The sequence below is a fragment of the Marmota flaviventris genome, chromosome 13 (genome assembly GCF_047511675.1).
Source record: "Marmota flaviventris isolate mMarFla1 chromosome 13, mMarFla1.hap1, whole genome shotgun sequence".
In the NCBI taxonomy this organism is placed as follows: domain Eukaryota; kingdom Metazoa; phylum Chordata; class Mammalia; order Rodentia; family Sciuridae; genus Marmota; species Marmota flaviventris.
In genome coordinates this window covers 98,661,593-98,674,499 of record NC_092510.1, presented here as the reverse complement: position 1 = coordinate 98,674,499, position 12,907 = coordinate 98,661,593, and the positions used below count along the sequence as shown (strand labels likewise).

The following is a 12,907-nucleotide window of genomic DNA, read 5'->3' as shown; positions in this document are numbered from 1 at the left end:
AAACAGTGACAAGGAACGCTCACATGACCCCTGTGACATGCAGCCAGGAATGAGCTGTGTGTCAGGACATCCCCTGCTTGCCTTGTCCTGTCCCTGAAGGTGACCTCCCATTTATCTAGTGGGGTGGGACAGCCTGGCCTGGCAATTCATGTTTTGGGCTTTCAGTTTACCAAGTGCATCTTTTGTCCAGATAAAGAAATCCTTGGCGCCTGGTGAGCAGGCGAGGAGCACCCCACCCCCAGCCGCAGGCTGGGGCTTTCCAACAGTCCTCCTCCTGACAAGCTGGCTGGACAGGGACTAGTATCCCTAGTTTAAGGAGGAGGAAATGGAGGCTCAGAGGCTCAGAATGAAGCAGGATCTACTGTGTGCCTGGTACTTACTAATGAGGCTGGGTAGACGATTCCTTTGAATTTCCAAAATGTTTGTGGGAAATAACTGACGTTCACCTGCGTTTTACAACCCAGAGAACCAGATCAGAGAGGGAATCTGCTCACCCGAGACCACACAGCTGCGGCAAAGGGCTGGCTCTGGGATCTAGTGCCAGCTGAGCTTGGCTCAGGCCGGCCATTCCCTTGCTCTCTGCTGCTTTAGGGCCCAGGGCAGACTGGTCCTGCTGTCCATCTGGCCAGTGCTGTCCTCAAGGACTGGCTTGGGAGGGAGAGTGGAGCAGCACGAGAGACTGATTTTTCTCCTTCCTTCTTCCCTGGGCACCTCCTAAAGTGTCAGCAAAGTGACATGAGCGGGAACCTGGAGAAGGCCATGGCCAAGGCCTCAGGGAGGGAGCGGGACCAGCAGGTGAGGGACTCAGAGAATCCTAGTCACTGACTGTCCATGCTTTCTAATAAGGAGCTGAAGGCTTTTCAGGAAAGAGTCTCCTAGAAAACTAGGTTCTGACAAAGACAGGTGTGACATGCGGCTCCCATGGCTGCCATACAAGTCACCAGGCTGAAAACTATACCAAGTATTGTCCTGAATTCTGGGGGTCAGAAATAAGTCTCACAGGGCTAAGATCAAGGCATTGGCAAGGCCATGTCCCTTCTAGGGGCTCCAGGGAGGAGCAATCTGTGTCCTCACCTTTGCAGATTCTAAGCCAGGTGTGGTGATGTATGCCTGTGGTCTCAGCGACTCAGGAGGCTGAGGCAGGAGGATCACATATTGGAGGCCGGTGTTGAGAGCCACAGTTTAGTGAATTTAGTGAATGCCTGGCATTTTGCTAGAGGGAATGGTTGAAAGGTGACCCTGCTCTGGGATTAGGGCGGTTCTGGGATTAGGGTGGATCCTCTGGAATAGGGTGGCTCCGGGATTAGGGCGGATCCTGCTGGGTTTAGGGCGGATCTTGCTGCCTTGGGTGCCTGCTACTTTGGAGTTCCCATTGAGTTCTCAAGGGGTTCCCAAGGGGTTCCGGGAGAATTGGCATGCGGAGCCCGGTGGAGGGAGTGTGTTCCCGGAAAGTGTGTGTGTAGAGTGCCGGTGAGAGTTCAGAAATAAAGAGTTGCTGTTTGAACCTACAAACTGTGTGGTGGCTCCGTCATTTGTGCCCAGCCAGACTGCGGCAGGCCAGCCTCAGCAACTTAGTGAGACCTTGTCTCAAAATAAAAAATAAAAAAGGTTGAGGATGTGGCTGAGTTGTAGAGCATCCCTGGGTTCAAATCCCCAATTCTAAATAAATCAACAAATGAATAGAACCTTTCCACCTTCCAGAGGAAGATGGCTCTGGGGCCCTCCTTCAGCTTGGAAGCCAGCAGCTCAGGCCTCCCCAGAGCCCATCTGCCCTTTCCCCTCCTCTGTCCATCCCACTTTGCTTCTGACAATTCTAACACCCCTCCCAGAAGGGCCTGGGGTGGCACTGAACGCATCCAGACAGCCCTAGAGTCTTGAGATCCTTATGGAGTCCCATCTACAGAGTCCCTTCTGCCATGCCAGGTGACATATTTGCCAGTTTGGGGTATGGGAATGTGGACGGGGTGTTTATGGAAGGACTTTTCCCGCAGTCACGTCCGTGTTTGGGGACTGTGGTTCCAGCGTTGGGGCGAGTGTGGGGCCTGGTTCTCACGCGCTGCCTGCCGCGACCCTTGCGCAGGTGGAACGGGTCGGCAACAGGTTCCACAGGTGCAGACGCTGCCAGGGGGTCGCCTTGCTGCAGCCCCGGAGGTGGGCTGTGCGTGGGGCACGCCCATGTCCCAGAGGAGACAAGAAGCTGATTGGAAAATGCTCCAGGGCTCGCCTGGGAGCATGGTCCAGAGCCAGGACTGGGGGTGGGCGCGCCCTGCGCTCAGCTTTGGAAGCATCTGCGCGCACTAGTTGTCTTTGGTCTCCTGGGAGGAGGGGGCCCGCCGAGGGGCGGGGTAGGGCGGGGCGGGCGGGGCCGGAGGCAGCCCCGCCCCTCACCCGCCCGCCTCCTTCTTATTCCTGCAGGCTGCTCTGCCCCGACGCTCAGACCCACAGTCGCGCCGACCCGAGCAGGAGCTCCCGCCAGCTGGCCGCGATGCCTACCCCAAGCCTGACGACGGTGAGCGGGCCGACTCTGCCGGCCTTCCTGCTCTGCAGCACGCTGCTGGTCATCAAGATGTACGTGGTGGCGGTCATCACAGGCCAAGTGAGGCTGCGGAAGAAGGTACGTGCCGCCCGGGGCCCCCGCCCTGGGCTCGCTGGCGGTCCCTCTCGCTGCGCTGGGGAAAGTGCGGCATCAAGCAGTCGTGGCCAAGGTGTGCGGTGGGCCAGCGCGTGAGTGGCCTGGAGCTGCGCCCTCCCGCCCTGGAGGATCCCGGGGCGAGCGGCCCGCCGACTTGCCGGGCTGCCAGGTTGGGACTTGGCACGTCCCGGAAGGCGCAGCTGGGGATTCTGACAGCCCAAAGCTCCTGTCCGATCTGGTGGCTTCCTGGCAGTGAGACCCAGTGTCTGGGTGGAGTGGAGACCCGCAAAATAGGAGGCCGAGAAATTAAAGTGGAAATTCCCGCTCCGCAGCTCTCCAGGCCCGCCGCAGGCTCCCGAGGCCAGGTTGGCCCCCGCCACCGGCCCCCGCCACCGGGGTGTTTGGGGAAGAAATCTCCCTTAACCCAAGTCCCTGATTCAAAATAATGATGAGGAGCTGGGCCAGGGCTGGCAGGAGGGCCCCTGCCGCCCCCGCGGGTCTGCAGCAACCTGTTAGACCCCAGAGTCCGGCACCTGTGCATTCGGGGCCCAGGTACAATAGATAGAGGACTCCTTTCATGAAGTGCAAGGGAGGCTGCCTCTGGCTTGTGTGTGGGTGGGCCCTGGGGGCGGGGGTCCCTGTGAACCCCTGGAGCAGCACAGGCAAGATTAAAGGCAGAGGTGCTGCCCACAACAGGCCACCCGGAGTCCACTGGTTCTCCACCTTGACCTGCCTAGGACTTGGAGTGCAGGCATGCATGGGGCAGGGGCGCTGCCTCACCCAGAGTCCTTCCTGGGGTCGGGGTTGCAGAGCTGAATGGGACTCCCACAGCACTGGGGGCCCTGGGGAGGAGCCATTTCCACTTGACTTTTCTGGGCTGGGAGAGGAGACATCACATCCCACACCCAGGTGCCTGGATCCTGAGCTCACAGTCTTGGCACTGTGGTTCTGAACAGCAGGCAGAGTGGTTTCCTTTTTTTTTTTTTTTTTTTGCTACCAGGGACTGAACCCAAGGGTGCTTGACCACTGAGCTGCACCCCAATTCTTTTTCTTATTTCGAGGCAGGGCCTTGCTGAGTGGCTGAGGCTGGCTTTGAACTCATTACCCTCTTGCCTCAGCCTCCCCGGCTGGGATTGCAGGCCTGTGCCCCCACACAGGCCCAGAAGTCTCCTTTCAAACAGGTGAACTCAGAGAAGGGCGGAGGTGACCCTTTCCGGGCCTCTGAGCAGCAGAGCCAGGCAGGAGGAAACCACCCAAGGGGCGGCCTGGGCTGGGGTGGCAGCTCCTCAAGGCCAAGTGCCCCTCTCATTTCTGCGCTTGTCGCGAAGGACCTGGGGCAGAGCACGGAGCAGAGCTGACAGGGGCAGCCTGGGCCCCGGGGCAAGCTGGGGAGGTAGCTCCCTGCACAGAGCAGAGCCTCCCAGACGGTGGTCCTCGTGATTTACTAGTAACTGTGACTCTGAGAACCCCAGCAGCCAGGGGTCACTGGGAGAGCGTCCAGAGGCCGGGCCTCTGGCTCCACTAGAGCCAGGACATCCGACCCCCTGGGCTTCTGGTCAGCAGGGCAGCTGGCCCCTGGCCAGGCCTACTTGTCTTTGAACCACATTGGCCAGAAGAACAACCTGTGGCCATGGGCTCCAGAGGCCCGCACCTGCGAATGCAGAGACCCTTAGAAAGGTGTCGGGGACCCAGGACTCTGCCTGGGACTTTCAGAGTCCATGATACATTGACTTAAGGACCCACAGAGAGCAGGGGAGCTGTCATCCTCCTGATGAGCCTGATTTGCCTGGGGCCAGGCAGCCCGGGGCAGGGCAGGGGCAGGCCCACTGGGAAGGATAAACCCACCCTGGGGGGAGCCTGAGCCAGAGGGTGGGTTTGGTGCAGGTGAGCAGTTAGAAACCTGCTGCTGAGATTTAGGGTCTGCTGTTTGTGCTGCTAGATCTGCAGGGTTGATTTTGTTTGCCTGGGGGCCAGTGGGGACAGTGTGACAGGGCCTTCGATGACCTGTATGTGGTCGGACGTCTCTGCTCTCCAGTGAGAAAGACTGACCTTCCCTGGGCGCCCTTCTCCTGTGGGGCCTCTGCCCACGCCCGCCACCTGGAGCTCTGTTTCCTTCTGAGCTTCCTGAGGAGGAAGTTGAGGCACAGGGAGGATCAGGAGCCGCCTCCCGCTGCTGTTTACTGGGCTTAGCCTCTCCCTGCCAGGCAAGGACCTCCCCCACCCCAGCCACACCCAGCCCCTGAACTGCTTGGGGAATTTTTTTTTTTTAATTTAACTTTTAATTATTTTGCAACTTAGAAATTTCAAAGGGCTTGACCTGCTACCATGTGTCCCCAGCCCCAGGGAATCTCTCTGTGTTGGTACTGATCCCAAAAGCTCCATCCTCATCCGCCAATCCAATAACTAAACAAGATTCTGAGAAGAAGGAAAAAGAAGTTTTACTGCTTTGCTAGTAAAGGAGAAGCACAGGGGTCTCCTGTCCCAGAGACTGTGATTCTGCCCATCAGCAGGAACAGGGGGCTTTCAAAGAGGGGACTCAAAGCTGAATTCCCCGCGTTCTCTGTCCAGAGTTAGGACTCGCTTGTTAATTTGGGAGCTGTTCATTTCTGAGATCTGGTGCCATCCCCAAAGTCTGGATGACTTGGTTCCTGTGGTGGGTGTGTGCCCCAGGCCCCGTAACTCTGCCTAGAATGGGGAAGAAAGGTGACCCTGTTTCCCCTGAGATTAGGGAAGAGCAGGGAGAAAGGAAGAGAAAGAAAGGTCTCATTTTTAAAAGGCCAGTGGTGGAGCAGCAAGGGCTGTATTCAAAGCATAAAATGGACCAAAGTTACAGCTTCAGGACCTCTGGTGTCCTCTGTGACTTTATCTTGGGCCCCTGTCCCTTGCTCTCTCTGCTTCAACCAAACTGGTTTGCTGTTCTACAAAACTGCTCAATTTCTTCCAGCCTCAGGGCCTTTGCACACACTGTGACTTCTGCCTTGAATGTGGTTGCTCCAGCCCTCCCTGCACCTGGTTAGTGTCAGGGTATCCACCCAGCCTCAGCCTTAATAATACCACTACTGTCCCACTGTCCCATCTCTGACCCCAGAGTCTCAGGTCCCCTGTGAACATTCCCAAGGCCAAGTCTGCTTCTCTTCCTTTCCATTCCTTGCCCCTCCTCTCCTTCCTCTGCTGAGGAGGAGCTCATGGTTGCTGGCTGAGTTGGGGGGTGGGGTGACTGCGCCACTGCTGTGTCCCTGGGAACTCTGTCCATGAGCAAAACAGACCGGTGCCTGGCTGTCCCCCTGATGATGGTTCTTGGCTGGTGTTTCAGGCTTTCGCCAACCCCGAAGATGCCCTGAGACACGGTGGCCTCCAGTTCTGCCGAAGCGACCCTGACGTGGAGCGTTGTCTCAGGCAAGTACCCTCCACCCCGGCCTGCCCCACACAGCCTGTCCTTCAGGTCCCCTCAGCACCTCGGGATTCCGGGAGGCTGAGGTCTCTGTGTTCCTTCCTCCCTCTGACAGCTTTAATCCATCCGCTGATTTAATTTCTAATTAGTCTTGGAAAAAAAAAAAAACATGCTCATGTCTCAACTCCAAAGTTAGCAAAGGATGTTCAGAGAAATGTAGTCTCCCTCCCACCCGGCCTCCAGGTGTGCCCCGGCCTCCAGGTGTGCCCCGTCTGCCCCGCAGGGCCCGCCCCGTGTCCTCCCCGGGAGCCTCGTCGCTGCTCTCCAGGGCCGAGTCCCGAGCACAGAGGTGGTTTCCCGGGGACTCACAGAGGGGCCTCTTTGGTCACCTCAGAATGGTGCACTGGTCTGATAAGGCTGACCAGCTCCCCTCCGAGGGGCCTCTGGCTTGTCCTCCTCCATGGTGAACAGAGCGCAGGGCACCTTGTCTTCCTCCACCAGCACCTGTGCGCAAAACTGCAGGTGTAGAAAGCGTTGCGCATGCGCATAAATCCCATCCTGGCAACCCCTGCCCACGCAGCGGGTCGTCCTGTTTGATGGTGGATCCCTGCCAACGCGAGGGGTGCCACTTCAGTTTGCATTTCTTTTATTCTGAAGGAAGGTAAACATTTTTTTTTTTGGATGCTTAACATTCCCCAGAAAAAACAGGTTTTTTTTCCTTATCATAAAACTCAGAACTACTCATTGTGGAAAATTTGGATATTACTGAGAATACAAAGAGACAGGGAAACCACTCAATTCTAGCACTGTTGACGTTTTCGTCTTTTGTCTTCTATGTGCAAATATTGTTCATAAAATTCTGTCAACACCATTGGGGTCCTGATCTTTTACAGGGAAAGTTCTTTCATGAGCACTTTCCATGTCAGTAACTAGTACTTGCAAAATGATTCTTTAAAAGAGGCTGTGTGCTGGGCATGGGGCACGGGCTTGTAGCCCCAGTGGTTCAGGAGGCTGAGGCAGGAGGATTGCAAGGCCACTATCTTCCTCAGCAACTTAGTGAGACCCTGTCTCAAAATAAAAAGTAAAAAGGGCTGGGGATGTGGCTCAGTGGTTAAGTGCCCTGGGTTCAATCTCTAGCTTAAAAAAAAAAAAGATGTGGGGACCTGGGTAAAATTCCTGCCCAGAATAAGTTCACCTAAGCAGGGTTAGGGTTAGGGTGATTATGGGAGTCTGTAGCAGTTTCTGCCCGGTACTTCTCACCAGCAGGCAAGAGAGGTAGTCACACCTCTGCGGGACAGAGGGAGTGACTGAGGAGTAGTTGGACAGGGGTGAGACAGGAGACAAACCATCACACAGGTCCCAGCACGTCCCCATGCGTCACAGGCGGAAATGGGCAGAATGCCATCACTTTAATAATAGGAACTTTTCTTCTGCAAAGAAAGTCTGTGGGTTTTTTCCTTATGTTTTTCTTAGCCATTGACAACAGTATACACACTTGTGGTTTTAACAAATTACAGAGATGTGTCATAGGAAGTGAAGTCCATTGCTGTCCTACCCTTTCTAACAGAACTATGGTATACAACCTTCCATCTGAGCTCCCATCCATCCATCCACCATTTAATGAGCACCTACTATGCTGAAGACTTTGCATGCCTTCCCCACACCTGGCCCCACATTGCTGACCCTTGTGCCACCCTCATCCCTGGGGACTCTCTGGGCCCTGGGGAGGGAAGAGATGAGAGGTCTAGGCAGCTATCGAGAGGACGTGTTGTGGCTGGTCCTGGGTGGCAAGACGTGTCTGGGAGAGACTAGAGGCCTGTGTGGGCTGAGTGTTTTCAACAAAAGGACCTGTCATCTAGTGCTGATGTTAAAAGTGCTGAGATTCAAGCTGGCACGTTATGAGGACCGCTTCTCTAATCATGCTTTATATCCATTCACTGATGTATTGGGGAGCTACTCTGCACAGGTGGCACCTGGATCCCCGGGGCTCCTCCTGCCACCTGACTTTCTGGAGCAGCCTGGGGACTTGAGGGTGCAGAACTAAGAGCCCGTGTCTGCCACTCCTGGCTGAGCCCAAGAAGGAGCCCGAGGCAGTGGCAAGTTACACATTAGACCGAGGGTTCTGATGCACGCAGGAGGCCTCCCAACCGCCCGCTCTGGAAAGCGCTGGGTCCTGGTTCTTGGGGTTCAAACTGGCCTTGCAGAGTAGCTCACCGGGAGCCACAGCTCAGCCTGGCCCCGGGAGACAGCAGGGAGCAGGTTTAAAAGGCCACTGTCCAGGCCACTGTCTTCCTATGACACGGTCCACACTTCCTGGCGAGGGGTAGGCACGTAACCACTGGGCTCTACCTCCCCTTCTTTTAATTATTTTGAGATAAGGTCTCCCCAGGCTGGCCATGAAGTAGAGGTCCTCTTGCCTTGGCCTCTTGAGTTGTTGGCATGACCAGCGTGTGCCGCTGTGCCTGGTGCAATGTGGCTTTCCAGGTGGCCCCTGAGAAGAATGGTGAGCATTGAACTCTTATTTTATTGGTGGTTCTGGGAATTGGAACTGGTTTGTTTCCAGGCTGGCCTCCAACTAACTAGTGATCCTTCTGCTGCCCCCTCCTGAGCTGCTGGGGTTATAGGCGCGTGCCACTGCATTTGGCTGAAGGAGTAGTTTGGGTTTTGGTGGCTTTTGCTGTTGATTGTTTGGTATCAGGGGTCCAACTCAGGAGTCCTGAACCACTGAGCCAGTCCCCAGCCCTTTTTATGTTTCATTTTGAGACAGGGCCTCACTACGTTGCTGAGGCTGGCTTTGAACTTGTGATCCTCGTGATCCTCGGGCCTCAGCCTCCCCAGCCACTGGGATTACAGGAGTTCACCACTGCACCCGGCAGGAATGTGTAGTTTTAATTGAAGAGAACAGGTTTGTCAGGGCATTGGACCCCAAAATGTCAGCCTGGAAGTCCCCTAGATGTTACTGAGGGGGGTCACTTTGTGGTGGCGGACTCAGTCCCAGAGAGGCAGACTTGCCTGAGGCGGCAGCGGTGGGTTCCGCAGCGGCACTGGAGGCCCCCGCTGAGCAGAGATGCTCTTTATCCACTTGGCCTGGGCGGCCCAGGCCATCAGGAGTGTGGCAAAACCCAGACGGGGGCTGGCAGCTGTGTCCAGCCCGGGCGGCGGCGGCGGTGGTAATGGTGGTGATGACCCTGGCCTAAGGTGCACGTAGGTGGTGTCGCCTTGCAGCCCAGCAGCATCCACACAAAGAAGCCCTGGGCAGGGCTGAGCGGTCTGACCCCCTGGTCACCAGGCAGCTGAGCTCCAGGAAAGGGTTAGGGAGCCGAAGGGGGACTCTGAGTGACCCGCGGCACTGGCCAGACCACTCCCCACAGCAGTCACCTGTCGCAGTGAAGGGCTCTGTGTCCAGCTGCTGCTGAGGGCGGGGGCGGGCCGTGCTGCGGAGCCCTGCATGTCCCATCTCGTGGCCTTTGGTGACTTAGCTTAGAAGCCTTGTTATTGGGATGACACATTCCGCCTGCGTCTCCCTACGTGACTCCCTCCGCGTCTCCACCGTCTCCACCGCGATCCTGCGGGCGGAGGTGGAGGGCCGTGGTCTCCCCTTGCTCCCTGTCCTGGCTCCACGGTGGCCTCCCGGGGGCCCTGCTGCGGTTTGAGGCCAGACAGGGAGGGAGGGAGGGCAGGCTGCCGAGGTCCAGAGTCTCCACGCCCCCCCTCTCCCACCGGGGACCTGCCTCCTGGGGGTGCCCAGTGGCTGGGCTGGGAGGCAGCTCGGGTTCCCAGGGATCTGCAGGGCCCTGCTGCCTCCCCACACCGGGGTCTGCGGGCCCCTCGCTCTTGGCCCTGTTGGCTTTTCTGCCCGAAGAACTGGCCTCTGGGTGGATAAGCGTCTCCCCCAGTGGGACATTTTTTGATGGGGGGAGGGGAGGGAGGGCGGGGATCGAGCCCAGGGGTGCTTAACCACAGAGCCACATCCTCAGTGAGGGTCTTTCTGAGTTGCCTGGGGCCTTGCTAACCTCGAACTTGTGATCCTCCTGCCTCAGCCTCCCCAGGCTGGGATTGCAGGTGTGCACCACTGCACCAGGCCTAGTTATGCTTTTCCTAAACGGATATGCAATTCACGAAGGGTCTCCTGGTGGCATTGAGTGTGGTCACTGGCAGCAGACCTTGTTTTCAGACATGCTTAGCTCACTGGGGTTTCCAAGGGTGTCCCTCCCACCCATAGGTGGCAGATTCTGGTGGACTGTGTCCTAGGTGCAGTGATTTTGGGAAAAACCCATCATTTCCTTCATGACTCCCAAGCAGGGTAAGGGACTTGTTTGGGGACCAGCCGTGGCTGCAGGCCTTGGCTGCCTCCTCCCTGTGCACCCCCAGGATGCACCCCAGCTCCCTCCTTGGTGTGGGGGACAGCAGGCTCCCCATGGTGAGGGACACCTGACCCACCCAGCTGCAGACTTGCTTTCCCCATGGCTGGGTTGCAAGGTCAAGGATCACGATAAAAGGAGAAAGAAGGCCGGTGTTGGTCTCAGGGAGACAGAGGCCAGCTGCCGCATCCTGAGAAAGACCCAGCCCCTGCTGGGCTCAGGAAGGCTCCATACACTCAGAACAAAATTCAGTGTCCTGCTCTGCAAGCCTATCACCCACTGTCATCTGCCTCCCTCCGTCCCCTGCAGCACATTCTAGCACAGGATCACTTTTCTGTCCTGTGAATGCTTGTTGCTTATTCCTACCCCAGGGCCTTTGCAAGTGCTAGGCAAAATGTTCTTCTCTTACATGGCCAGCTTCCTACCCTTAAGGCTCAACGCAAATGTCTTCTTCCCTCCCCTGCTCTGCCTGCTTTTCTTCTGGTCAGGCAGCATGCTGTGGCCTTTGTCTAAGACTCCTCTTGGCAGTGTGGGGAAGAGGTGGCCTCCAAGTCCATCACCATGCAGGGGCTGCTGGGCTGGGCCTGGCCCGGTGACCCAGAGTTGCTGGTGAGGTGCATCCAGCTGGCAGGCTTGGGAAGGGGCATCTGTTCCAGCAGAGTCCCCATGAAACGTACCCGCGGCCTGTCTTGGGGGTCACAGCTAGGGCACTGGGGTCCTGTTTATTTGAACATCCCACGTGGTCACTATGGCTTTGGGAATTTGCTTGGAACACGGCCTCCCCACCCTCCAAAGGGAAAGCTGACCGTCACCAGGGTTCATGGAGAGTGAGCCAGGGCTGGTGGGCAGGGGGCCTCTTCGTTCTTGGCCATGTACTTATGGCAGGGTCTGGGCAGCCCATCGGCCACACGTACAGTGCAAGGCAGGCGTGCCCGGGCCCTGGGGCTGGGCTGCATCCAGTCAGCCCAGCCCCATCCTGTTGTCCTCACCCCTGAGGAGGTGGCTCTTAGATTTCAGAGCAGGAGACAGCCAGGCGCAGGGACGGAGCCTGCACTCAGGGGGCGGCGCGGGTCTGACTCAGTTCCTGTGGAGAGGGGAGGGGAGGGAGGCCGACCCCATGGAGGCCAGAGCCCCAGCTCTTACCCTGCTTTTCCTGCCTGGTGTCCAAGGCCAGAGAGACGATGGGCGAGTGGCAGGGGCCAGGTCCGCACAAGCCCCAGGCTGTGGTATGCCACCCCCTGGCCTGTCACAGGGCTTGGTTGTCTCGGACAGAAGCAAGCAGCCACTGTCCCTCTCACTCGGCCTTGTCCTGGCCTTGGGGTGGCCCGAGTGTCTGGAACCCCTCAAAGTCCCCAGTGGATCGGCCCTTCAGGGGCACAGTCCCAGCCTCCCTGACAGTCTCAGAAGACAGTGTCCCCCGCGCTGACGCCCGGCTGACCACCCCCCTTTCCTCCCCAGAGCGCACCGGAACGACATGGAGACCATCTACCCCTTCCTCTTCCTGGGCCTGGTCTACTCCTTCCTGGGGCCGCACCCTGTGGTGGCCTGGGCACACTTCCTCGTCTTCCTCCTCGGCCGCCTGGTGCACACCTGGGCCTACCTGGGCCAGCTGCGGGCACCCATCCGCTCCGTGTCCTACACCCTGGCCCAGCTGCCCTGCGTCTCCATGGCCCTGCAGATCCTCTGGGAAGCAGCCCGCCACCTGTGACCAGCAGCTGAGTCCTCCTCGGCCACCAGACCATGGGCAAGAGCCGCTGTGACTGTCCCTGGGGACCTGGTGTCCCTTCCAGATGGTGATGGGCTCCGGGTCCTGGCTCCCACGGCCCCTGCTGGGGGTGTGGACCCCTGAGCTGGTGGCCTGTGAGCCCTGCGTGTGAGTGTGAGTGTCTGGCGCAGCCTTGTGGGCTCCTGGGTGAAGTGGCCCATGGCAGGGTTGGTAGAAAATCCTGTTCAGCAACAGCAGTGACCCGCTCCTGCCCCCTCCCCAGCGACGAGAGGGGACACCCTTCAGGGTGCCTGCACCTGCCATCGTCCAGTCCAGGGCTGCAGTGTGGAGCCATCCCAGAGCCCCTGCCCAGCTGGTCTGGAGCAAGACCCGCCCTCTGTGTGTTACAACAGCTGCCAAGAGGGTCCCGGGGTGGCCAGGCCTGGGAGGAGCCGTCCCCTCCAGAGATTGGGCTGGGGCGGCCGGGTGTGCTTCCACTGTGAGCCTCCAACCCTGTGGGGATCCGTGTGTGTGTGTGTGTGTGTGTGTGTCCTAGGTTCCTGTCTTGGTTGTGTGGTGGGTTTTTGATCATTAAACAGTACTGTCCGACCCTGTGGCCACCGCCTCTTGCCCTTTCCTGTTGGCTGTTCCTAGCGTCTGCCACTGTCCCTCTGGCCTGGTACTGCAGCTTGCTGGGTGTCCGGGGCCAATCTGGCAGGACATGATCTCTGGCACGGAGACCCCCTGACTGGGTCACACAGCAAGTGGGCCGCTCCAAGCCAGCGAGCGTCCTTCCTCCCTGCCCAGGGCAGGTGAGG

At 58.1% G+C, this 12,907-nt stretch overlaps 1 protein-coding gene across 1 annotated transcript; it reads left to right on the top strand.

Moving 5' to 3' along the window:
- The first annotated feature begins 2,457 nt into the window (after nucleotides 1-2,457).
- On the top strand, nucleotides 2,458-12,686 carry Ptges (prostaglandin E synthase). The gene is made up of 3 exons (XM_027945617.2): nucleotides 2,458-2,614; nucleotides 5,946-6,028; nucleotides 11,843-12,686. The coding sequence occupies exons 1-3, from the start codon at nucleotides 2,486-2,488 to the stop codon at nucleotides 12,090-12,092; spliced, it is 462 nt and encodes a 153-aa protein (XP_027801418.1). The 5' UTR covers nucleotides 2,458-2,485; the 3' UTR covers nucleotides 12,093-12,686.
- Nucleotides 12,687-12,907: the final 221 nt, after the last annotated feature.